Source organism: Xiphophorus couchianus, chromosome 11 (genome assembly GCF_001444195.1).
Source record: "Xiphophorus couchianus chromosome 11, X_couchianus-1.0, whole genome shotgun sequence".
NCBI lineage: Eukaryota > Metazoa > Chordata > Actinopteri > Cyprinodontiformes > Poeciliidae > Xiphophorus > Xiphophorus couchianus.
The window spans coordinates 31,885,110-31,909,390 of NC_040238.1; the positions used below are offsets into that span (position 1 = coordinate 31,885,110).

The following is a 24,281-nucleotide window of genomic DNA, read 5'->3' on the forward strand; positions in this document are numbered from 1 at the left end:
TACAGTCTCATACCGGATCATTTTCAGCACCGATGTTAACTATATGAAATGAACGGTCTCTGTGGTATCACCCATGGATGGATTTCTTTATTTAATTTAGTTCATTTTTCAGAGGGACACACATTGAGGGTAACGTGATTTTAGTCATCACATGTTTATAAGAGTGATATTCTGTTGTCCTTCCATGGAAGCGGGCAGCATCCAGATGGACAATAAAAAACTTTTTAATATAAGTTGCTGCTTTGTCATGATCACAGTACTGTCAAAACATATGTACAAAAATCCTCAATAAAACATAAAATAATTGAAAATCAGACACCAGACAAGTGAATAGCAGCACCGCCATTAGCCGGCCGGGGTAACACTGAGCTGGTGCGGTGAAGCTACCAGTAGCAGGAGCGCGGAGCTGCGCCAAGAAGCTACAAACACTGAAGAGAAGAAGAGCTACTATTGACACAGTTGCAGCCAACTGATTTTTTAAATTTTCTCTCGCACATAGGACTGTCGATGTTAACGTGTTGGCGCACGCGATTAACCTGAACATTTTAATGCGTTAATATTACATAACGCAGATCAATTGAACCTTCTATTTTGACATCAGAGCCTCTCTCCCGCGGAGGGTTATCTAGTTCATAGCAACACGTTACACACGGGGAGCTACGAACAGCGAAATACTTTTTCCGCGACTGCAGACAGACAGCAACAAGAGTTGAACAGTTTCAACAGTTTCTTGTGTTGGATCTTTAACCAACTATGTGCACATCTAGTTTACTAGCATGCAATTTCACGTGCACGAATTACACCGGTCTTCATCGGCTGGATGAGGACAATATAGTGCCGCTTCATCACAGGAAATGAAAATAGAGAAACATTTCTAAACCAACGTTTAAAGCAAACTGACTTTCTATAAACTTTCCTGATGTAAAAACCTAGAAAACTAAGAGTCTTTAGACATGGTTGGTTTGAGACAAAACATTTTTTGAGAATGTTTATGTTTGATATGGACTTCATGGTATCATAAAAGAGTGGGGCATCCAAGAACTAGAAATTAAAATAGATCTAATAAAATAGATCTTATCTATCAGTTGGCTCCTGAACAAGTTTGGTACCGCTTGTATCCATGTATAGTGGAATAAATTTCTCTAAGTTTCTATTGAGTATGGGAGACTACAAATGTACAAATGCAAGATAATTGCTTGGATTTGAAATTGTTGGCGTGCAGCAAGAGGGGTTTGCACAGTTGCGTGCATATTTACATTTCAAGCCTACAAAGTTAGGCATAGTGATTAATTGTGATTAATCAGCCAGTGCCAGATTCTGCTATGGGCGACTGCCCAGTGAGGCATCTTGTGGGGGTGACAAGACCGACCTCTCACCCCTCTCACCGTCCCAGATACTCCAATTGCCTGTGTCTCACTGTAACTTCCATCCTTCTGTCCATAGACTAATGGATGGAAGAGATAGTGAGATATTTCCATCTACAACTTTATGTCTACAAATAGAGGCACAGAAGTTACAGAAGGTGTCTCTGTCTGCAAACATAGTATATGGATAGAGACAGATGAATGTATCTGTCTATGGAAATGTCTCTGTGTACCTGAGTATTAAGTTAAAATTATAACTAGTATCAATGAAAATTGTTATTTTTCAGAAAACAGTATGAAGGGCACAAGTCCAGCAGCGGCTTTTGCCACCTAGAGTGTTTTTTCATAGATGAGAACTATTTCAACAATGCCTTTACAAAACATATTTGGTAGTTCACAGGCATCTAATCTAAAAATGTAATATGTACTTAAAAAAAACAAAAGCGTAATTTTAAACAGTCTCCTATCCGTTTTTAGGCAATTCATAAGCCTCAACCCAGAAAGTGGAACAAAAGCTGCAAACGGAAAAGTAACATCAAAACCAACAGGACGACTTATGCTCAACACTAGGACAACAGTGAACCTGTGTGTCTCCATTCTCCTCCTTCATGAACCAGTGGAACGTTTAAAATGGTAAAATTACACATTTACACACAATCAGTTCTCTTACTCCATCTTACTCCCTGTCTCTTTTTCTCTGCCTTTCTCTCTGTATCTGTCCTGTTCATTTCTAATAGACAGACAGGAGGACAGCTACAGTGAAGGAAGGTCAGAGAGTGTCTGTCCACTAAACCTTTCCTTTTCATCCTGTCTGTCTTTAACCGACATAAATGTAGTTTAATGTGCTGTTATCTCATGTATTAAACATGTTTTTCTTTCTTTATCTTTTTAGCAACCCTTTGATGATTTCTGGAGAAGTTCAGGACTGAGACCAACTCAGAACTCATCCATGTTGGTTTTGTTTGGCTGTTCACTAAGTCTTAAACTTGCCCAAATGTTTAAGATGTACTGTTGGGGTTCCAATGAAGTTTTGAAAAATATGTAACTTCAAAATTTGACATTGCTGAATCCCTTCCTTATGGAGCCCACTAGGGGACATGAGGAAATTTTTTTCTTTTGCGTTCCCTCGCAAAACCTTTTGCGTTCCCTCGCAAAACCTTTTGCGTTCCCTCGCAATACTGTATTGATCAGTTATGCAGCATAATTGAATACTGCAAGCCTTTCTTACGGTGGGCGCCGTACTTTCTGCTTTAATACAAGGTTATGTGAGGTTTTTCCATGAATGTTAATATCTCGTTGTGAAATATCTGAAGTTGTATATGTTCGTAGTCTGAATGGTTTACAGGGCTGCTTTCAATTCCATCTTAGCCTTAACAGACATAAACATGCAGTAAAAAATATCAATTTTCAGTCAGTTTTTTGCACCAAACAGTTAATAATAATAAACAAGTTTTCACTGAGGTTCTGTAAGAGCCATATGAATGAAGTAAGTAATTATTGATATGACAGGAGAACGCGACTTTGACACTTGGGTGGTGGGCGTGGCTGTCATCAAGTATGAATGATACACGGACAGATGAGATTCCCCGAGTTAACCCAGTGCGGCCCTCTACCACCATTAGTTTGTCGTGTTTTAATAATAAAACGTGTTTATTATTATTAAGTCTTTGGTGCAAAAAAGCCTGATTGAAAATCGATTTATTCACTGCATGTTTATGTCTGTTAAGGTTGGCCAGAAAAACTCTGGCGCCGGCAGCTGAAGGAGGAACAGCTTGTCCTGCCCTCTCCTGTCTTTACTGATAACTTTGCCTGAGCTATTTTTAAAGTGACAGTTTTTATAGTTATATTCACATTTTCAACATCATAACTGGATTACTACAAACCTAAGGACAGGGGGATTTTCTTACTTTTATTTTTACCTTACTTTTCTTCATCTCCAAGTTGTACCAGGACAAAATGCATCCAGCCAACCCCAAGGACATTAGCAGTATTATACGACTTCAGTCTATAGAAATGAAGATCAAACAGCTGGAGGTGAACTTTGAAATCAACACTACCTGTGGAAATGAGACAACTCTTCCTCAAATCAACGGAGAGGTTGTACGCCTCGCATCAAGGAGCTCACCCTCAGGGTGCCAAGCCGAAGCAAAAGTCTCACACCGCAGATCCAATGAGGCGACTGACAGGGAGAACCCCTCACCTGGATAAATCAGCGTGGCCGGCTCTGAGCCGAAACCCACCTTCAACCTCAACACCTGCTCCACCAAAGAAAATCAAACAAGCAGCTGCAACCAAAACGGTTCCACCGACCCCGCTCCCAAGGACAGAGCGACCAGCCCGGGCCTCAAAACATTCTGACTTTGTGGGAATCCCACTGAAAAACAGATTTTCTGTACTCCAGCCTGAGCCTCTGAGTGAAACCTCACTTTCAAACATCAACAATGAGGCAAGACCAACACATCCACCCGCCAAAGCTCCAAAGGACAAAGCGGCTACCAGGAAAACGAAAGGTATGCCAAGAGTGCTTATTGTTGGAGATGAGGCAGTAAATGGAATCAGTCACGTTTGCAATCCCAAGAAAACAAGAGTGATTTCTTTTCCTGGTGACACTGTATCTGATTTAACTCATAAAGTTCTTTCGCTAACTGCTGATCAGCCAGATATTGAGTCCTTAGTTGTGCATGTTGGAGCCAACGATATGGCAAAGCAGAAATCTGAGATTCTGAAAAAGGACTTTAATATTCTACTGAACACTATGGGAAAGTTAAAAATGAAGTTATTTCTCAGTGGTCCAATTCCATCACCTCAATGGGGAGACGAAAAACATTCCAGGTTGGACATGATAAACAAATGGCTGATTAAAAGCTGCTCTGCCAGCTCAGTGACCTTCATCGATAACCTCTGGATCTATTGGCAGAGCTTTCACCTTTTTGGAAGAAGCGGACGCAATCTTAATAAACATGGGATAAAGCTGCTCTCTGCAAATCTTTTTCATTTTATCAACAAGGACAGCAACGTGATCATCGCTTCAGAAGAACAGGCTCAAGGATTTCTGACTAGGAAGAGACCGCCGGCTTATCAGGAACAAAAACAAGCTGATACGACATCGACTGAAGACGGAGCGACTGGTTCCCTTCCTCCTTCTCCCTTCCCTTTCTGCTCACCCACTCATTCACAGGATTCACAAGATACACATGAAGAAATGTCTTCTGGACCGGAGTTTCTTAAATTTACAGATGGAATGAATCAACAGGTTGTACTTGGGACGTCTCTCCTTAGCGCTCACATAGCAGACCTCACTTCATTTAAGCCACCTGACTCTAACTTCCCAGAGGATCCATCACTCTGCGTTTCTGAGGTCTGAGGCCGGGGTCCAGACTTTATCTTTACACCCTTCTTGCTCCAGAATGTGTCTGGCCCCTCGGCACTGCAGAACAGGACATTACTTGTCCGGATCACTACAAGAAAATTTACAAGAAACAGAAACACAAAATACAGCTGTTTTAATTCAAACATCAGACTGATCCCTTGCCTAAAGGAACCCCAGACTGAAGAACTCTTGGCCTCCAAGTCACTAAAACTAGCTCTTTTAAATACAAGATCTCTCTGTGCTAAAGCTCTATTAATTAATGATTTCATCACTGAGCATAATATCGATGTTATGTTTCTGACAGAAACATGGTTGAATGATAATAATGAATCGATCATACTAATTGAATCTGCGCCTCCTAACTACAATTTCTTCAGTGAGAATAGAAAACATAAAAAAGGAGGAGGCGTGGCTTCAATATTTAAGAATACCATAAATTGTAGTAAAATCTCTTTGGGTCTCTTCACCTCTTTTGAGTATCTTGGAATTGAGGCCACAAACGAAATTTGACTGTAACTCTGTACAAAGCTCCAACTTTTGTGGAAAATTTCTTTACTGACTTGAATGAGCTTCTATCTCTTATATGTATTGATTATGATTGTTTAATAATTGTCGGTGATTTCAACATTCATGTTGACAACCCCCAAGACAGAGGGGCAAAAAAGCTCGCTAATATTTTAGAGACTTTTGGTCTAACACAACATGTCAAACAAGCAACACACACTCAAGGACACACACTGGACCTGGTTATCAGTAAGGGTGTGAATATTTCCACTGTCTCTGTAACTGATGTCGACCTGTCGCATCACTTCCTGTTATCTTTGAAAGTTCTTTATCTTTTAACCCACTTATACAAACAGCAACCATCACAAAACGTTCTCTCACTGAAAACACAGCAGAAACTTTTAATCAAATCTACTCTTCTTCCTCACCCTTAAGCTGTAATGATGTAGATAAGTTGGTAAATGATTTTCAGTCTAAAGTCTCAGATATTATTGATTCCGTTGCCCCAATTAAAATGAAGGTTGTGTCTGGTAAAAAGAAATCTCCATGGAGAAATGCACAAACAGTTACAGTAGATCTGCAAGACAACTCTGCCATAGGGCAGAACAAAAATGGCGTAAAACTCAACTCCACGTTCATTGTGACATCTATAAAGAAAGACTACGTAACTATCATTTAACACTAAAACATGTAAGAGAGGCTTTCTTTGCAGATGTCATAAACAAAAACATTAATAATGCTCGAGTTTTATTTACAACAGTTGACAGAATCACAAACCCTCCTGTGACGTTACCGCCTGAATTCCAATGTATTGCTGCTTACAACCAGTTTTCTAGGTTCTTTTCAGAGAAAATTCAAAAAATCAGAGCATTAATCTGCACATCCACTATAAAGTCAGTACCAATGCTGAGCTCAAACAAAACAAATACAGGAAAAATTACCCAATTTCAACTACTTAATTATAAAACCCTACAGGAAATTATAAGTCAATAAGCTCCAGTTGTCTGGATGTTTTACCCTCACATTTCTTTAAGAACATCCTGCCTGTTATTGTTACTGATCTGATCCAAATAGTAACTCATCGCTGTCATCAGGCGTTTTCCCCCAGGCTTTGAAAACAGCAGTAATCAAACCACTGATAAAAAAGAACAATCTGGACAAATCACTAATGCAGAATTACAGGCTGATCTCCAACCTCCCATTCATCAGCAAAGTTATTGAAAAAGCTGTGTGTAAACAATTAAATAGTTTCTTAACGATAACCAACCTCTTTGACTCCTTCCAGTCTGGTTTTTGTGCTCACCACAGCACAGAGACCGCCCTCGTAAAAGTGTTCAGTGATATCCATATAAATACAGACTGTGGGAGAACCACAGTGCTGGTTCTGTTGGACCTCAGTGCAGCTTTTGACACTGTTGACCATGACATATTACTGAATCGACTGGAGAGTTGGGTCAGACTCTCCGGTCCAGTGCTTAACTGGTTTGAATCCTACATAAAGAACAGGGATTTCTTTGTTTCAATTGAAAACTTTTCATCAAAGAGGTCAAAGGTCACATGTGGGGTACCCCAAGGTTCAATCCTAGGACCCCTTTTATTCAATATTTATATGCTCCCACTAGCTCAGGTTATAACAGGAAATAATATTAGCTACCATAACTATGCAGATGACACACAGCTCTACATTACGATGTCACCAGGTGACTCAGAGCCCATCCAATCACTGAACAGATGCTTAGAACAGATAAATGTGTGGATGTGCCAAAACTTTCTCCAGTTTTGTTTCTGTTCAGCTGGAGTTATTATTTTTGGACCTAAAGAGGAACAATCTAGAGTCAATGCACATCTTCAGTTATGATGATGGACTCTGACCTGAACCTCCAGAGCCACATAAAGACAGTCACAAAGCTGGCCTTCTATCACCTGAAGAACATTTCTAGGATTAAAGGACTAATGTCTCAGCAAAATCTAGAGAAACTCATCCATGCGTTTATCTTCAGTCGCATTGATTATTGCAACAGCGTCTTCACAGGTCTGTCCAACAAATCAATCAAACAGCTGCAGCTGATCCAGAATGCTGCTGCTGGCGTTCTCACTAAAACCAGGAAGATAGAGCACATAACACCAGTTTTAAAGTTCCTACACTGGCTCCCTGTAGCTCAAAGAGTAGACTTTAAAATACTGTTGTTATAGTTTACAAATCACTGAACGGCTTAGCACCACAATACATTAAAGATCTGCTGTTGTTGTATCAACCTTCCAGACCTCTCAGGTCTTCCGGTTCTGGTCTGCTCTGCATCCCCAGAACCAGAACCAAACGAGGAGAAGCAGCTTTCAGCATCTATGCACCACAAATTTGGAACAAACTTCCAGAAAACTGTAAAACAGCTGAAACACTGACTTCTTTTAAATCCCAACTAAAAACCCACCTGTTTAGAATTGTATTTGAAATGTGATCAATTACAAATTTATTGATGGAACTTGACTTAATGATTGATTCTATCTTGCATTGTGTTTCTGTGTTTGTAATGATGTAAAGCACTTTGAAATGCCTTGCTGCTGAAATGTGCTATACAAATAAAATTTGATTGATTGATTGATTGAACTGAACATAAAAACAGCCCTTTAAAACATTCAGACTACGAACACAACAGAGACACAATTAAAACTGTCAGATGATTTATTACCCGCAATAATAACTCAGAAATAGTCCAAATAGTTTGGATGTATTTTTATTTCTTTCATACTTACGGAAAGTTTCTGTTTATATCTAAGGTTTGTGGTGCATTTTTATACTAAAGAAAGATATAAAAATTCAGATATGTCACAACAAGATATTAACATTTATGGAAAAACCTCACATAACCTTATATTAAAGCAGAAAATACGGCGGCCACCGTAAAAAAGGCTTGCAGTATTCAATTATGCCTCATAACTCATCAGTACAGTATTGCGAGGGAATGCAAAAGTTTTGAGAGAGAACGCAAAAGAAAGTTTTTTTTCCCCCATGTCCTCTAGAGGGCTCCATACTTCCTTCCTTCAAAGGAAGAAAACGACATTTAGAATTTTGACTGGAAATTTTACATGAAAAGCTGGTAAAACATTGTTTTTATGACTTTGAAATGCAGTTTGCTTGGAAACTTTGACATTTGGGCACTTTTGTTTTAGTAAAGATTATTTAGTTCATTTTAGTGAATACTCTAGACTTGGCCTACACCAACATCAAAGAAGCATTCAGAGCAGCCCCCCGCCCCCACCTTGGCTCTTCAGACCACCTATCTGCCATGCTAATTCCTGAATACAAGCCCCTGCTGATCAGAACAAAACCTACAGTGAAGCAGGTGAGAGTGTGGACTGAGGGGGCCATGGAGGCACTTCAGGACTGTTTTGAGTGCTCTGACTGGGAGATGTTCAAGGCAGCAGCCACTTACAACGACCAGATCAACATCGATGAGTACGCCATGACTGTGTCAGCCTACATCAACAAGTGCACAGAGGACGTCAGCATCACTAAGAACCGGGCCAACCAAAAACCCTGGATGACTAAGGAGGTACGGGAAATGCTAAAAGCACGGAACTCAGCCTTCAAGTCTGGCGACAAGGAGGCACTGAGGACAGCGAGAGCCAACTTGAATCGTGCTATCAGGTTAGCAAAGCAAACCCACAGTCAGAAAATATAGGAGTTCTTCCACGACACCAGCAACACCAGGAGTATGTGGCAAGGCATAAAGGTGATCACAGATTACAATCCATCCTCCCCCCCAGTGGGTGAAATTGATGCTGACTTTCTAAATGGACTCAATAACTTCTTTGGGAGATTCGAGGCACTGAACAGTACTCCGGCAAAGAAAACTGTTCCCCACCAGGAAGAGGAGGCACTCTGCCTGGACACAGCCGATGTGTTGAAGACTCTGAAAAGAGTCAACCCACGGAAGGCCCCAGGCCCCGACAACATACCTGGGCAGGTGTTCAGGGATGCGCAGGTCAGCTGGCTGGTGTCCTAACAGACATTTTTAACACCTCACTGGACCAAGCCACAGTGCCAGCCTGTCTCAAAACTGCCTCCATCATTCCGGTGCTGAAGAAACCTCAAGTCACCTCTTTCAACGATTACCGGCCTGTGGCACTGACTCCCATCATGATGAAGTGCTTTAAAAGGCTGGTAAAAGAACACATCGTCTCCAGACTCCCCTCCACGTTCGACCCGTTCCAGTTTGCCTATCGCCGAAACCGCTCCACTGAGGACGCCATCTCCTCCGCCCTACACCTGAGCCTGGCTCACCTGGAGGAGAAGAACACTCATGTGCGGATGTTGTTCCTGGACTTCAGCTCAGCGTTCAACACAATCATCCCACAGCATCTGGCAGGAAAACTGGGACACCTGGGCGTCAGCACCCCCTGCACAACTGGCTGCTAGACTTCCTCACCGACAGACCTCAGTCAGTCCGGATCGGACAACACACCTCCGACGTCATCACCCTCAGCACAGGCTCCCCTCAGGGCTGCGTCCTGAGCCCTCTGCTGTTCACTCTGATGACACACAACTGCGCCCCCAGGTTCGCCACCAATCACATCGTGAAGTTCGCGGACGACACAACGGTGGTGGGCCTCATCAGAGACGACAACGACCTGGACTACAGAGAGGAGGTGGAGCAGCTGGTGGACTGGTGCAGAGACAACAGCCTGATCCTGAACGTTGACAAGACGAAGGAGATGATCGTCGACTTCAGGAAGAACCGGCCCAGCCACGCTCCACTGCTCATCAACAGCTCGGCTGTGGAGGTGGTCAGCAGCACCAAATTCCTGGGGGTGCACATCACAAACGACCTCACCTGGACTGGGAAAACCACGTCTCTGGTCAAGAGGGCACAGAAACGTTTGTATTTCCTGCGGAGGATGAGAAGAGCACACCTGCCCCCGCCCATCCTCAAGACGTTCTACAGAAGCACCATAGAGAGCATTCTGACCAGCTGCCTTTCTGTGTGGTGTGGAGGCTGCAGCGCCTCCGACTGGAAGAACGTGAGGAGAGTGGTGCGGACAGCAGAGAGGATCATCGGGGCCTCCCTTCCCTCCATTCAGGACATTTCATCCCAGCGCTGCGTGTCCCGAGGCCGAAACATCATCAGTGACCCCTCACACCCCCACCATGGACTGTTCTCCCTGCTGCCCTCTGGAAAGAGGTTCCGCAGCATCCGGTGCAGGTCCACCAGGTTCTGAAACAGCTTTTTCCCACTTGCCATCAGACTGCTGAACTCTTAACTGGACTGCACTCAAAATCTGGTCTCCACTTCATACCTTGCACATGTACAGAGCTAAATAACTTTTATTTTACTGTCAGTCCTGCACTTTATATTTTATATTCATATTTATATTCATATTTTATACTGTATTTTATTTTATTCTGGACTAACCTCACAACATTGGAACCTCAAAACATTGTCCTGAACCGTATGCAACGAAATTTCGTTCTGTATTCACCCTGTGCATGCAAAATGACAATAAAGTCAGTCTAAGTCTAAGTCTAAGTCATATTCAATGTAATATTACCATGAGGGTAAATGTATGTTGTTAGATCAGATTATTTTTCACTTTGGTTGCAATACTTTGATTTCTATGTAACAAGCAAATATTGCTGTTGCAAAATAGTATATTTTGTTTTGCTTCAGTTTATCAGATTTAAATTGACAATAAAATAAAGCGATTTTAAAATATACATGTATATATTTTTTTAATTAGAAAAATAAAACATTTTTTGAAAGTTTGGTAAATTAAGTTGCTAGTTCACATTTAAACTTTTAAAAGCTAGCAAAGTATGCAGTTTCATGAACTACTGTAAAATGAAAATGTTTTGTAATTCTACTACAGGACTACTGTAATTTTATTATGATAAAAATCTGATGAAATCACAGTAACCATGTTATATAATTACTGTGCTATTTAAAGAAAATACAGTTAAACAAATCAAATTACAGTATTTTCTGTAAAGAAAATACAGTTAAACAAATCATCCATCCATCCATTTTCTGTTCACCCTTGTCCCTAATGGGGTCGGGAGGGTTGCTGGTGCCCAACTCCAGCTACGTTCCGGGCGAGAGGCGGGGTACACCCTGGACAGGTCGCCAGTCTGTCGCAGGGATAAACAAATCAAATTACAGTATTTTCTGTAAAGAAAATACAGTTAAACAAATCAAATTACAGTTTTACTGTAATAAAAATTACAGTAAAACTGCAATAAAATTACAGTAAAATTGTAATAACATTACAGTAAAACTAATAAAATTACAGTAAACTTGCAATAAAATCACAGTAAAACCATAATAGAATTACAGTAAGACTACTGTAAAAAAAATTACAGTAAGGTTACTGTAAAGTTACTGTAGTTTCTCTACTATAAAATTTACAGCAACTTACTGGCAACCCTGCTGCCAGTAAGTTGCTGTAAATTCTACAGTGACTTCCCCCTTCTTTTCAAAATTGGTTGTACATGTAAGATATTTATGTATGTATTTATATATAAATATATATATATACTGTATATGTAATAGTAGAACATAAAGTGGTTGCCGCATTTTATTTTTGAAGGACTTTTTGTTTATTTTTTAAACAAAAAGTCCCTCTGTAGTAAAGCAGAGAGAAATGGTGCAGCTGCACTAGTTTTCTGTCGGACCAACAGTTTTGCGCAGACAGTGTGAAACTCTCACGTTCTGCCCACAATAGTAAGGAACAGACCGTATAATGAATAAGCTCTTTACCATGGGCAGAACCGAACCACACATTAACTGGTTAATGCATGACTAGCTAAGCGCCCATTAATACCCATGGTAAAATTTTGATTGAAAAGAATTTTTTTTCCAACAAAGAACTTTGTGATAGAAAATAAGTGTTATACGTCAACAAAGAAAGCAATATAAAATAAAAATCTGGTTTGTTTTCTGTATAGAATTTTAGAATAGAATAGAATTCAACTTTATTGTCATTGCACTGTCACAAGTACAAGCAACCAGATGTAGTTGGCATCTATCCAGAAGTGCTCTACGAGATATAAATATTTATTTACAGATGTACAAGACTATGTATGTATGGACTATAAGAGGTTATAGCAAGAGATATAGATATTGTGTATAAATATAAATAAGGGAGCTATATGCACAGATTATACAGAATATACAAGAATGTTAGGGAATGGATTATAGATAAATAATGGCAGATCAAATTTACAGGTTGTATGTGTGTGTGAAGAAAACAGTCCGTGATGTGTGTGTGTGTGAAGATAGTCCATGTGTTATTGTTGTATGAGAGGATAGGGGAGTACAGTCCTTATAGTTTATGTTTTATGTCAGGAGGCATTCAAAAGCGTGACAGCTGTGGGAAAGAAGCTGTTCCGGTGCCTGGTGGTTCTGGTCCGTAGGCTTCTGTAACGCCTCCCAGAGGGCAGGAGGGAAAAGAGTGTGTGTGCTGGGTGAGTGGAGTCCTTTGTGATTTTCCCGGCCCTTTTCAAACACCGCTTCCTGTAGATGTCCTTGATGGCAGGGAGCGGTGCCTCGGCGATATACTGGGCAGTTTTCACCACCCTCTGCAGCGCCTGCCGGTCGGAGACAGAGCAGTTCCCGTACCAAGCTGTAATACAGTTGGTGAGGATGCTCTCGATGGTGCAGCGGTAGAAGTTCGTGAGGATCTCTGAGGACAGGTGGTTCTTCCTCAGGGTCCTCATGAAGAAGAGGCACTGATGCGCCTTCTTAATGAGTTTGGAGCAGCTGGTCGTCCAAGTCAGCTCCTCGGAGATGTGGACTCCCAGGAACTTAAAGGTGTCCACACGCTCCACCACTGTCCCCTTAATGTGGATGGGTGGATGTGGGTCAGCGTTCCTCCTGAAGTCCACGATAAGCTCCTTGGTCTTCTCGGTGTTCAGCTGCAGGTTGTTTTTGTCGCACCACTCAGCCAGACGGTCTACCTCCTCCCTGTAAGCGGCCTCGTCATTATCTCTGATGAGGCCGATCACTGTGGTGTCGTCTGCGAAGTTGATGATGGCGTTAGAGCCATGGACAGGTCTGCAGTCGTAGGTGAAGAGGGAGTAGAGGAAGGGACTCATCACACAGCCTTGTGGCACTCCAGTGTTTATGATGATGGTGGATGAGAAGTGGTTGTCCAGCCGGACATGTTGAGGTCGACTGGTCAGGAAGTCGAGCAACCAGTTACACATGAGTGAACTGATGCCGAGGTCTGTGATTTTGGTAATGAGTTGTGATGGGATGACAGTGTTGAATGCTGAACTAAAATCTAAGAACAGCAGTCTGGCGTAAGTGTTCTTACTGTCCAGGTGAGAAAGGACAGAGTGTAGCGCTATAGAGACTGCATCCTCTGTGCTCCTGTTCTGCCTGTATGCAAATTGGTGGGGGTCTAGTGTGGGGGGGAGACAGGATCTGAGGTGTGCTAGGACCAGCCGCTCCAAGCACTTGGTAATGATGGAGGTTAGGGCTACCGGGCGGTAGTCATTGAGTCTGGTTGGGTTGGGATTATTGGGGATTGGGACGATGGAGGTAGACTTGAAGCAGGTCAGTACCACAGCGCGGGCCAGGGACAGTTTGAAGATTTCTGTCAGCACTCCTGCTAGCTCCCCAGAGCACGTTCTGAGGACACGTCCAATTATGCCATCAGGACCCGCAGCCTTGTGGGACTTAATCCTGCTCAGAGCTGCTCCTACATCAGTGGGGAGGAAAGTCAGTGGCTGTTGGCCTGGGGTGGTAGCTGCTTTGGTTGCAGTTGTGGTATTCCCTCTCTCAAAACGAGCATAGAAGTTGTTAAGTTCATTGAGGAAGGAGACATCAGTAGAAGCGGGGGTGGTATTGGGGTTCTTGTACAGTACTCTGTGAGAATCTGAAGGCCTTGCCACATACATCGGGGGTTGGCGTTAGAAAAATGATCCTCCACCTTCCTTTTGTACGTAGTAATATTTGGCCTTCTTGATTCCCCTCTTCAGCTCAGCCCTGGCTGCACTGTAAGTCTGTGCATCCCCTGACCTGAAGGCAATGTTGCGGGCCTTCAGCAGGAGACGAACGTCTCGGTTCATCCAGGGTTTCTGGTTGGGGTACATGGTAATGCGTTTGTAGGTGGTGACATGTTCTATGGTGGTGGAAATATGATTCAGTACAGATGAGATGTACTGATCCAAGTCTGTATGGTGGAAAATAGTCCAATCTGTATTCCTGAACCGGTCCTGGAGCACAGCGTCTGAGCCCTCTGGCCACACCTTTAATGTCCTCACGGTAGGTTTCACACGTTGGATGAGTGGTAAGTACCGAGGTGTGAGGAACAGGGAGAGATGGTCTGATTGTCCGATGTTGGGGAGGGGTGTCACATTGTAGGCTCCAGCCAGATTGGAGTGGACATGGTCCAGGGTCTTGTCTCCTCTGGTGTGGCAGGAGACATGTTGGTGGAATCTGGGAAGAACTGTCTTCAAGTTGGAGTGATTGAAATCACCTGCAACAATAAATGCAGCCTCGGGGTATTTGGTTTGGGGTTTGCTAATAGCCGCATAGAGTTCTTTCATGGCTAGCTTGGCATTAGCATCCGGGGGGGGCTGTACACGGCAGTGAGGATGATCGAGGTGAATTCCCTTGGGAGGTAATAAGGTCTGCATTTGACCATTAAAAACTCCACATTCTGTGAGAAGTGACTCTTGGTATAATTTATTCTTTTAAAAATACCCTTAACAGTTCTTATTTATATTTGAAATCAAAATAATATACAAATTTAGTAAGACTTTCTCAATAATGAATCAAAAATGTGTTGTGGGTTTTCTCAACAATTTTCTCATACACTTATAAATTTAAAATTTTGATTTTCTTCCTTAAGGAACAATGTTAACTAGGAAGGTCCCAATAGTATTGTGATTTCTGGAAACAAATATTCTTACATATTCACTTACAATATTTGGAATTGTTTTTTATTTTATTTTGAAATGTTAATTTTATCTCTTATATGTTCCCAAAAAGCCATTCATTACTGCTGACTTGGGCTAGTGTTGCTAGCAGTAATTCGCTTACATTTTTCAATAAAAAACAATAATTTGCCAATGCTTAGGAAAGTAAGCAGCATACTTTACAATAGCTGAAATTATACACTTTTTTATTTACAAGATAACAAATGTTGAGCTGTGTACCACCAAATAGGAACATCAATCATATGAATGGCTGAAAGGCTGAATGGAAATTGTTGTGTAGGAATTCGGCAGAATCTAATAGTATAAAATGTAAGCAATTTGTCTGTCTCCTCAAAATGTCTGTTTGAGATTTACCCACCTGACGTTGTTCTCTCTGATATGCAGACTTCTGAAACCAGCACTAGATTTTTCACCAGCTTTATGTCCAGACTTTGTTTTTTATGGACACGTTCATAGAACAAGTATTTGAACATTGAATCTATGGTGTTTCATTGTGCATTAGTTTGCAAATGAAAGGAAGCTTCTCACTTACTGTATTATTGTTGTGTACATCTGTAAGTAAGAAATACAATAAACAAACTAATTAAACCAAATGATCAATCTAGTTCAGTCTACATCAGACGTCTTCAACTCCAGTTCTCAGAGACCAGTGCACTGCAACCTTTAGATGTGTTTCTGCTTCAGCACACCCGAGTCAAAAAATTACGCCACCACCAGGACTCTTGTTAACTTGACTACATACTGAAAGGTAATTCAGCCATTTGATTCAAATGTGTTAAAAAAGCTGCAGCACAATGTCGCTTGAGAACTTGAGATAAAGACCTCTGGTCAAGATCATCATCTTCTGCTCGTTTTTGAAAATTTGTCTCTTGTGCTGTAGGGATACGTCTGCAGCAGGGATAAACCATTCTCCGAGCAACAGCTATGATACTTCTGTTGAAGCTCGAATTCAGAAGGAAGAAGAAGAGATCCTAATGGCCAATCGTCGCTGTCTCGATATGGAGAGCAGGTTGGGTAACAAATATACTGCACATGTAAATTCATTCTGGTCTTTAAAATATGCATAAAATAGAAGATAACTGGACTTCTCTTGTTTTTTGAAGAAATTTCATGCAGTTCATTCTGTACTGAACATGGTTGAGAGTAACAAGCTTACATCTTCGAGTCAGAACAATTTCAACTATAGGGCCATTGAAGTCACATACATGTGAGTCATTGGCCCATCAAATATTGAGCTGCATTATAAAATTAAAAGCAAATTATTTAAAATAGAAAACAAAAAGGACAGCTTTGATATTATGTGGTGATCAATTCAGTTTATTTGTATATTGCCAATTCACAACAAATGTTGTCTCAAGGCACTTTCCAAAAAAAGTAATTTTAATTCAACCATACATACACACATCCCAATTCGTTCTAGTTATCAAATAGTACATTGAGCTCAGATAATTATTCATAATATTTTAAAAGGTTTCTCTTTAAGGAAACCTAGCAGATCATTGATTTGCAGCATTCACTCTGTGTAAAGCAATGCACAGAGCTAATATGCTATTCTTTAGCATATTAGAATAGCATAGCTAATATGCTATTCTTTAGCATATTAGCTCTGTGCATTGCTTTACACAGAACCTGAGCTGAGCTAATTTCTCCCCCTAAAATTTGACAGCTGAACTGATGGGGTATGAAGCCAGATTAGCTGGCCTGCATTGGGTTTTGCATACACCCTAAGTCAGAGTAGTCAGAAGGACAAGATTTGCTCATGGAATACCATTTCTGGAAAGGAATCTGATGAAGCCTTATAAACAACCCAGATAAGGCACACTGTGAAATGGCAATTCTCCTGATTTTGAACAGTCATATTGATAGTGTGGTAGAGTTCTCATTTTTTATTTATTTATTTTTGCCACTCTGACACTTTTTGCTGTATAGTCTCTGCATCCTGATCTAACTCAAAGTTAATTCCTCATTAATGCAGGATAAAGAATCTTCATGCCCAGATCATTGAGAAAGATGCCATGATAAAGGTTCTTCATCAGCGCTCTAAGAAGGAACCCATGAAGTCTGATGCACCGTCTGCCATGCGTCCTTCTAAATCCTTGATGTCCATCTCCAACACTGGTCCAAGTGGTTCAGGACTGCTTTCGCACAGCCTTGGGCTTAGCAGCTCACCAATCACTGAGGAGCGCAAGGATGCCAGCTGGAAGGGAAGCCTCGGTATAAACATATTGTTATTTTTCTTCTAATTTACTAGAAGAAACTTGAGTGAAACTTGAGCTCTAAACTTGAGCTCTAAATTGGAAATGAAATTCTTAACTGTTATAGCCTCATCCATTTACAAAGCACTGAGAATAAAAAGAATATAACAAGTTATTAAATTAGATTATTTAGGAGAACCTAAAATACATTTATCATTTCTGTCTCAATACTACAAATAAATTGCAAACCACTACATCACAGTAGTCATAAATACTCTAAAAAGGCATTCATATTATACAGTCAGCAGTTATGACTTAACATTTTAGGAAGGAACATCTCTGTTGTTTTAAGTGTATTTGCATACTCCACAAGAACATAAATATGTTGTTTTTCTCAAGACCACAAAGACCAATTGTTTTTCTGGAGTAGAAACTTCATAGTTGTCTTGGGAAGTCCCCATCGGTCTCTGATAGTGCAAAGATTGATTGGGAAATGTGCCTGAAACAATTTCAGAGGTTATTATATTTCTTCCACAGGTTAATATTATAATGTATTCATATATAATAGTTTTTTAAATTCTCTTTCTCGTTAGAAACTAAGGTGGCTCCATCTGTGAGCCATTAGCTCAGCTTAATGATAAAACAAAAGAGAGAGAGAGATACTTTCTGTTAGCAAGTTCGATGAGCAATATGCAAAACTTCACATGTCATCCTGTGTCAAGATGGATGGATGGATGGATGGATGAATGAATGAATGAATGAATCCTGGACAGTTAAGTAACTGTTGCTCCGAGTGTACTCACCAAAAGGAAACTCCCAAACTAGGGCTGCAAGAACAGAATGTCATTTTATTGTTGAAATGTTTAAAAAGATGATTCCAATGTATTTCCTTTATGTTTCCACTCTAAAGTTGTAGACAGTCTGATTAATAACAAAATGTTTCTATGAGGAGTCATTTATTTCCTAAAGCAGACTATGGTTCATTAGGTAAGTTGGACTAAAACAAATCAGAGGTAGAGGAGGGTGGGACTAAAATCAGTTGTTAATTCTACAAGAAGTTTTTCAGTTTTTTTTATGGTTGTGTAGGAGTCCTGCTGGGTCCAGAGTGTCGCACAGAGTCTCTGCGGACAGAATCCATCTCGTCATCCCCTTCCCCGGTACTTTCTACCACCCCGATGACTACAGGTCACTCAAAGACGGGCAGCCGGGACAGCTGCACACAGACTGACAAGGGTCAAAGCCAAGAAGCCAGCAAGCCCAGCCCTTCAGTCCTCCAGAGTATGACCCTGCCTGCCCGCCTATCAAGCCCCAGCCCAGTCTACATCCCAGATCGCTTAGCAGGTCAGCTCACATGCTAGCTTGTAGGATTATAAAATCATCAGCTCTTTCAAATTAATTTTACAATTTTTTGTAGAACTGTTTCAAACAGAGTTCTTCTCAATGAACTCATTACATAAATAAGTTTAGTTATTTAGTTTATTGTAGAATTTTGAATGGTTACTTACTGATCTTGTTCTATTCATAATGTTCAGTCAATATTTTGACATATCTTGTTGAAAGATTAGGTAATGTCAGCTTAGGTTGCTCACAAGAAAAGCAACAATTTTTATTAGGACTGTATGTCTATGTTTTTCTGTGCACAAAGATATTATTACTTGTGTGCAATATTTAAAACTGTATGAGAGGAGCAAGTAAAGAACTGAGGCAAAATAGATGAACAATAAAAGTTGTGCATCAAACCAAAGAAAGATAAGGGTTAACTTCACTGAACAGATTTTCATTGTTCATCTTAAAACCTTTGTCTGACCTTTACTGTGTTCTTGTTTTTTGTCATCTTTGTGTAGAAGTTCCAGTGTTTCACAGCAGCACCTTTGAACGGAGGTTCCTTGTGCAGCCCCATTCACAGCAACAAGCTCTCTCTTCAGCTCCAGCAGTCCAACAAGAGGTAGACACAGACATCGTTGAGATCCTCATATAAAACCATAACTTCAAGAAAAGAAAAGTATATGTGTAAGTGATTGAATGGCAGCTTCATCACAAGAACTCTCTTAATCATCCTGCACAGTCAGAGCTACATCTTTGTCCTGAGACATTTTGATTTATCTTTTCATCCTGTATCCTTTCATTCTATAAGCTTAGCCTGACTGAAGAAAGAACAAGATTACAAGGGGTACAACTCTGCATCAGAAATGGGCCTGAAGCAATTTCAGAGGTTATTATATTTTTTCCACTGGTTTTTGTTGTAATGTATTCTTGAAAGTAGTAGGGAATTAAATATACATTTTGTCTTAAAAAATGTACATAGTTAGACAATCCTGAGCAGCAAAGTCCCCTCCAAATTCATTCGTTTCATTTGGGATTTCTGTATCGAAGTTAAAGTGTTCTATTTGTTAAACACTTTTGTGTTTAATAAGTAGTTGTTGTGTTTAATTATTAGTATAGTGACTGTATTACTAACTGTAGTACCAAATGTTTTTGGCACATCTAACACACTTTGTAAAGTTTTCCAACAAACACCACTGGTTTTTGTTCAGCTTTCTGAAAAGATTTAAGATAGCCATGAAAGAGCATAGCTTTTTCAAGGTAAAGTAACCATTTCAAATATTAAGAGATTTATTCAGACTAATCGCATTGGACCAATTGTATATAGTGTTGTTTGCATTATTTATTGCTCAGATGACCACATCTGCTTTGTGCTTTAGTTTAAGGCATTTGGCCTTGCGTTTGTGTGTGTGTGTGTTTTTATGTGTATCTTAGACATTAGATATCAGGACTGATATCAACTAGTGTTTAACAAACCCTTCACATACAGAGGTTTACTTTGTGTCTGTTGTTTCTAACTTAAAACCACAAATTTAAAAAGTTACAAACATGACAAATCGTAAATGACTTAGAAGTTCAGCCTTTTAACTTTCTCTAAATATTAGTATTTGTATCTAGATTACATTAAATCAGCCTAACATTTTACAGATACAGACAGACAGACAGACAGACAGTATTTATTTTGTTGTATTAATTAAAAAAGAGAAGTTAATCAAAGAATTTAAGCTTATAGAATGCATAAGCTGGGAAATATAATTACATTTAAGGCTTAATTTTATTATTACATGAAATACCCTGACTAAGATAAAGAGCTCTTTATCTTTGACAAGATAAAGAGCTTCTGTAAACTCCATTCATTAAGACCCCAGGTTGGGACTCAAACCCAGGACCTTCTAGTTGCAAGCCAACAGTGCTACCAACCACACCACTGAGTTCAGCTATATTTATATAGCACAAATTCACAATAAATGTCATCTCAAAGGCACTTTACAAAATCTCTTTTCAATTTAATCACAAATACATTCGAACTGATTCTAGTTATTAAACAGTACAGTATGCTCAAATAGTTATTCACTAAAGTTTAAAAAGTTTCTATCTAATAAAACCCTGCAGATTGCATCGAGTCATTGACTTGCAGTATTAACTCTTCCTAGACCAGCATGTAGCAACAATCGCATGTACTGTGTTGATGATTTTACAACAATCCCTCGTACTGAGCATGAATGTAGCAACAGTGGAGTGGAAGAACTGCCCTTTGACAAGAAGAAACCTCCAGCAGAACTTGGCTTAGTCCAAATGACCCTGTGCCACGACCCACTGGGGGTTTGAGAAGACACAGCAGAGACACAAAAAAGAAACAAATGAGCTAATGTAGGATTGTTTTTAATTTTCATTAAAGTAACACGTTAATAGCAGGAGAGGGAGTTGATGGAAGCATTATCTCAGCTAATTCCCTCCTCCAGGAAGGTATCACAGCTGTTGCGCCTTTGGCTACAAAAACTGCCATCAGGCGATTCCAGTAACTGGTAATAAATCTTTAAATCTCTGAAGAAGAACTTTGGCCAACCCTTACTTCTTTCTATAAAGGTTTTAATTTAGTCACGTTGTAAAATTTAGAGCAAAATTAGCCTCCTTAAAGTAATTCCAGACCACCTCAGTTGATTTCACTTCATACATACACTTCATTTTAATAACTTGATTACTTGAGTTTAAGTTCACAAACTCATGGACATTCCTCTAAAGGATTCCTGGTAAAGAGTAGTATTTATTGGTTCATAAAATATGGTGAGTCAGGTAAAACAGCAAAGCAGCCCCAGACCATCACATCACCTTGTTTCAATGGAGGGATGTTGCTTTTTTTAATGCTTTGTCAGTTCTGATGTAACTAGAAATGCAGCTATGTCATTCTTTGTAATGTTTCCTGGTTGTTCCATATTCTCTGAATTAGTCATTAATAGCTCCAGCTGAGGTTTACTGGAGTCTCAAAGCCTTAGAAAAGCATTTGTAAGATTTTCCAAACTGCTATATACTAATGACTGTTTGCTATCTTTCTGGGCAAGTTAGAAAATAATATGTTGTTCTTTGAGATCCACCTGCTGCTTGTTGCCAGAAATGTTTTATTTAGCTGATTTTCTAATTCTACAGGTCTGACAAGAGTCAGGCCTTGATGTGTAATGTGGCAAAACACGTTACTATTTCAGAGTATTATTTTGATTTGAAAAGCTTTTTTGCTTGATAAATAAGCACAACTTGAATACATGTTCCTTCAGTCACTCAGTTGTAGCCTGATGTTAAAATGTTTTGCTCAAAAACATTCATTTCAATATTACCTTTACTTAACTCTTGTCATATGATCACTCTTTCATAAAGCCAGGTCTGGGTGCTGCATGACAGAGAGCTCTTATAAACAAATTATATTCTCAGCACACTACTTGTATTCATTGTAAATGTTTTCTGATTTGTGTATTTTGAGTCTTTGGGGGTGAAAATTATGTTCTTTCACATTAACTTGTATTAAATGTATTGTTTCAAAGGAGGTTAGAAAGTTACGGAAGAGGCACGGACTGAAAATACTTTTCCATAATACAAGATAAAAATAATTTAGGAAATAATAATTTATTTGGAACTGTTAGATTAGAAAAAAATTAATTTCTTTGTACTATTCATAGTGGATAGTTTAGGTTTTGTTATGGATGTTTGGCTTTGTGTTAAAATTTACATCACAAAAGTACTTTAAAATTTGCAATCAGTCATTCCTCTGTTGGCTACAAATCCAACACAGCAGCACTAAGACAACTACACTGCTACAACTTAGTGAAGATGCCACATACTAGGTCACATGTAACCAGCACATATTAGGCTAAACAATAATGTCACAAAGTGTAGTTTTCAAAAAGAAAAAACATCACATCTGGGCACAATTGTGTCAAATTCTTACAAATATCACATTTGGAATCAGTTCTTTCGGTTTTTATCAGTTTAACATAATGAAGTGGGAGCACAAATAGTTCAGTACAGCTAAATGCATTATCATCTGTTTTGTAGAAGAAGTTCCAGTGAACTGGAAGTTGATAGTTGAAATCCACTTTGACCCTTTGAAAATAGAGATGATTATCTTTCCCTATCACTATGAAAAGGTATTTGAATGTACTTTCTTCTGCAAAGGTTAGTAACAAGAGGTAAGTCAGTGTTACAACAACACTTACCTGTCATTGTTGAAGTGGAATGGACATTTTGTATGTTTTTTAACCAAACCTGGGTATATTTTTAAATACGTTATGCATATGTTGTATTCTGTTTTGTACTTTATATTCCATGTCAATTGCCCTAAATAAACAGCACTTTTCTTGATTTGAGCAGTGTTTATAAGTGGTTTGTCAAGTTGAAAAAATAATAATCCCCACTCCCACACACACACATCGTTCTGTTTGAGAACAATTTTAAAGATTTAAATAAGTTTAAATTCACTTCTGCAATATGTGGCCAATGATACAAGTTTTCTGTTAACTGCTTCAGACTCAAAAATGTATCAAACACAAATTTCACTATACAATGTTATAACTTCATTTATGCTCTTATGAGGGTCACAGTGGACAGGTTGGAAATATCTAAAAAAAAAAAGTGTTTCAGGAGACTGAGTTCTGTGATTTGTTTCTTGTCTCTCCGGTCTGTAATTCATTTAAAGTTTTTTTCTTAAGATGCGACTGCTCCTCTAAAACTACACCCCAGACTATTAAAGAAAACTGAATTTAATAGACCAGCTTTCATTTTCATCAGGTCACAGGAAATTTCTCATCAGCAATTATATGTCAGAAATCATTAGTAATTATTTTAAAAGGTACATTTGGTACATTAGTAATGCTTTCCATTCATTGTTTAGGCATTCTTGGAGTCACAAAAAAATCATGCTGGACACCAGGTGTGGTCAGTTTATATGTTGAACTGACCACATGTTGATCAGGTCATGATGACATGAATTGATCAACATGTCTTCTTCTGCATACTTCTTCAAAGTCATCCGTGAAGAAGTATGCAATCTATTGACTCCTTTCATTATTTCTATGCGAGAAATATCTCAATGCGTTATATGAATATAAGTTCTCTAAGAACTTGTAGTTAATCCAAAACGGAACACTAAGGAGGTTTTGATATTTTATTTAACTTTTTAAGATTCTGTATTTAATGACTTGGCTATGCTAAGCTGGAGTTATAGAACTTATTGTGTGTGTGGATCTGGTGTAATTAGATAAAACAACATTTCATTTCTGACTGCAAATTTGTTAACTTTTTAGCTTTGTATTGGTGGAATTCCGTCCATCCATCCATCCATCCATCCATCCATTCATCCATTCATCCATTCATCCATCCATCCATCCATCCGTCCATCATACACACTTATCCCCAGTGGGGTTGCGAGGGGTGCTGGTGCCTATCTCCAACCACCTTGGTGGTCTTCCAGACTTCTAAAGCAAACAGATCGAACTGCATCTCCCAGCATTCATAGCATTGGACCCCTCTTTTGTTGACATCATTGAGTTGATAAAGAAATATGGCGTCACAAATTTTACATTTTTCTGCTGGGGACA

General features: G+C 39.6%; 1 protein-coding gene across 6 annotated transcripts in view; it reads left to right on the top strand.

Moving 5' to 3' along the window:
- amot (angiomotin) overlaps positions 1 to 23,051 on the top strand; it is a 67,256-nt gene extending 44,205 nt beyond the window's left edge. For 5 of the 6 annotated variants that reach the window (XM_028032483.1, XM_028032485.1, XM_028032488.1 and 2 more), the window contains 4 exons: positions 16,059 to 16,187; positions 17,154 to 17,392; positions 18,460 to 18,714; positions 19,218 to 23,051. In XM_028032483.1, the coding sequence (XP_027888284.1) occupies positions 16,059 to 16,187; positions 17,154 to 17,392; positions 18,460 to 18,714; positions 19,218 to 19,351 (757 nt within the window). In that variant the 3' untranslated portion in view covers positions 19,352 to 23,051. Of the gene's footprint in view, positions 1 to 1,841; positions 1,998 to 2,256; positions 2,316 to 16,058; positions 16,188 to 17,153; positions 17,393 to 18,459; positions 18,715 to 19,217 lie in introns of those variants that run through there. The other variant, XM_028032487.1, reaches the window with a different exon arrangement.
- Positions 23,052 to 24,281: the final 1,230 nt, after the last annotated feature.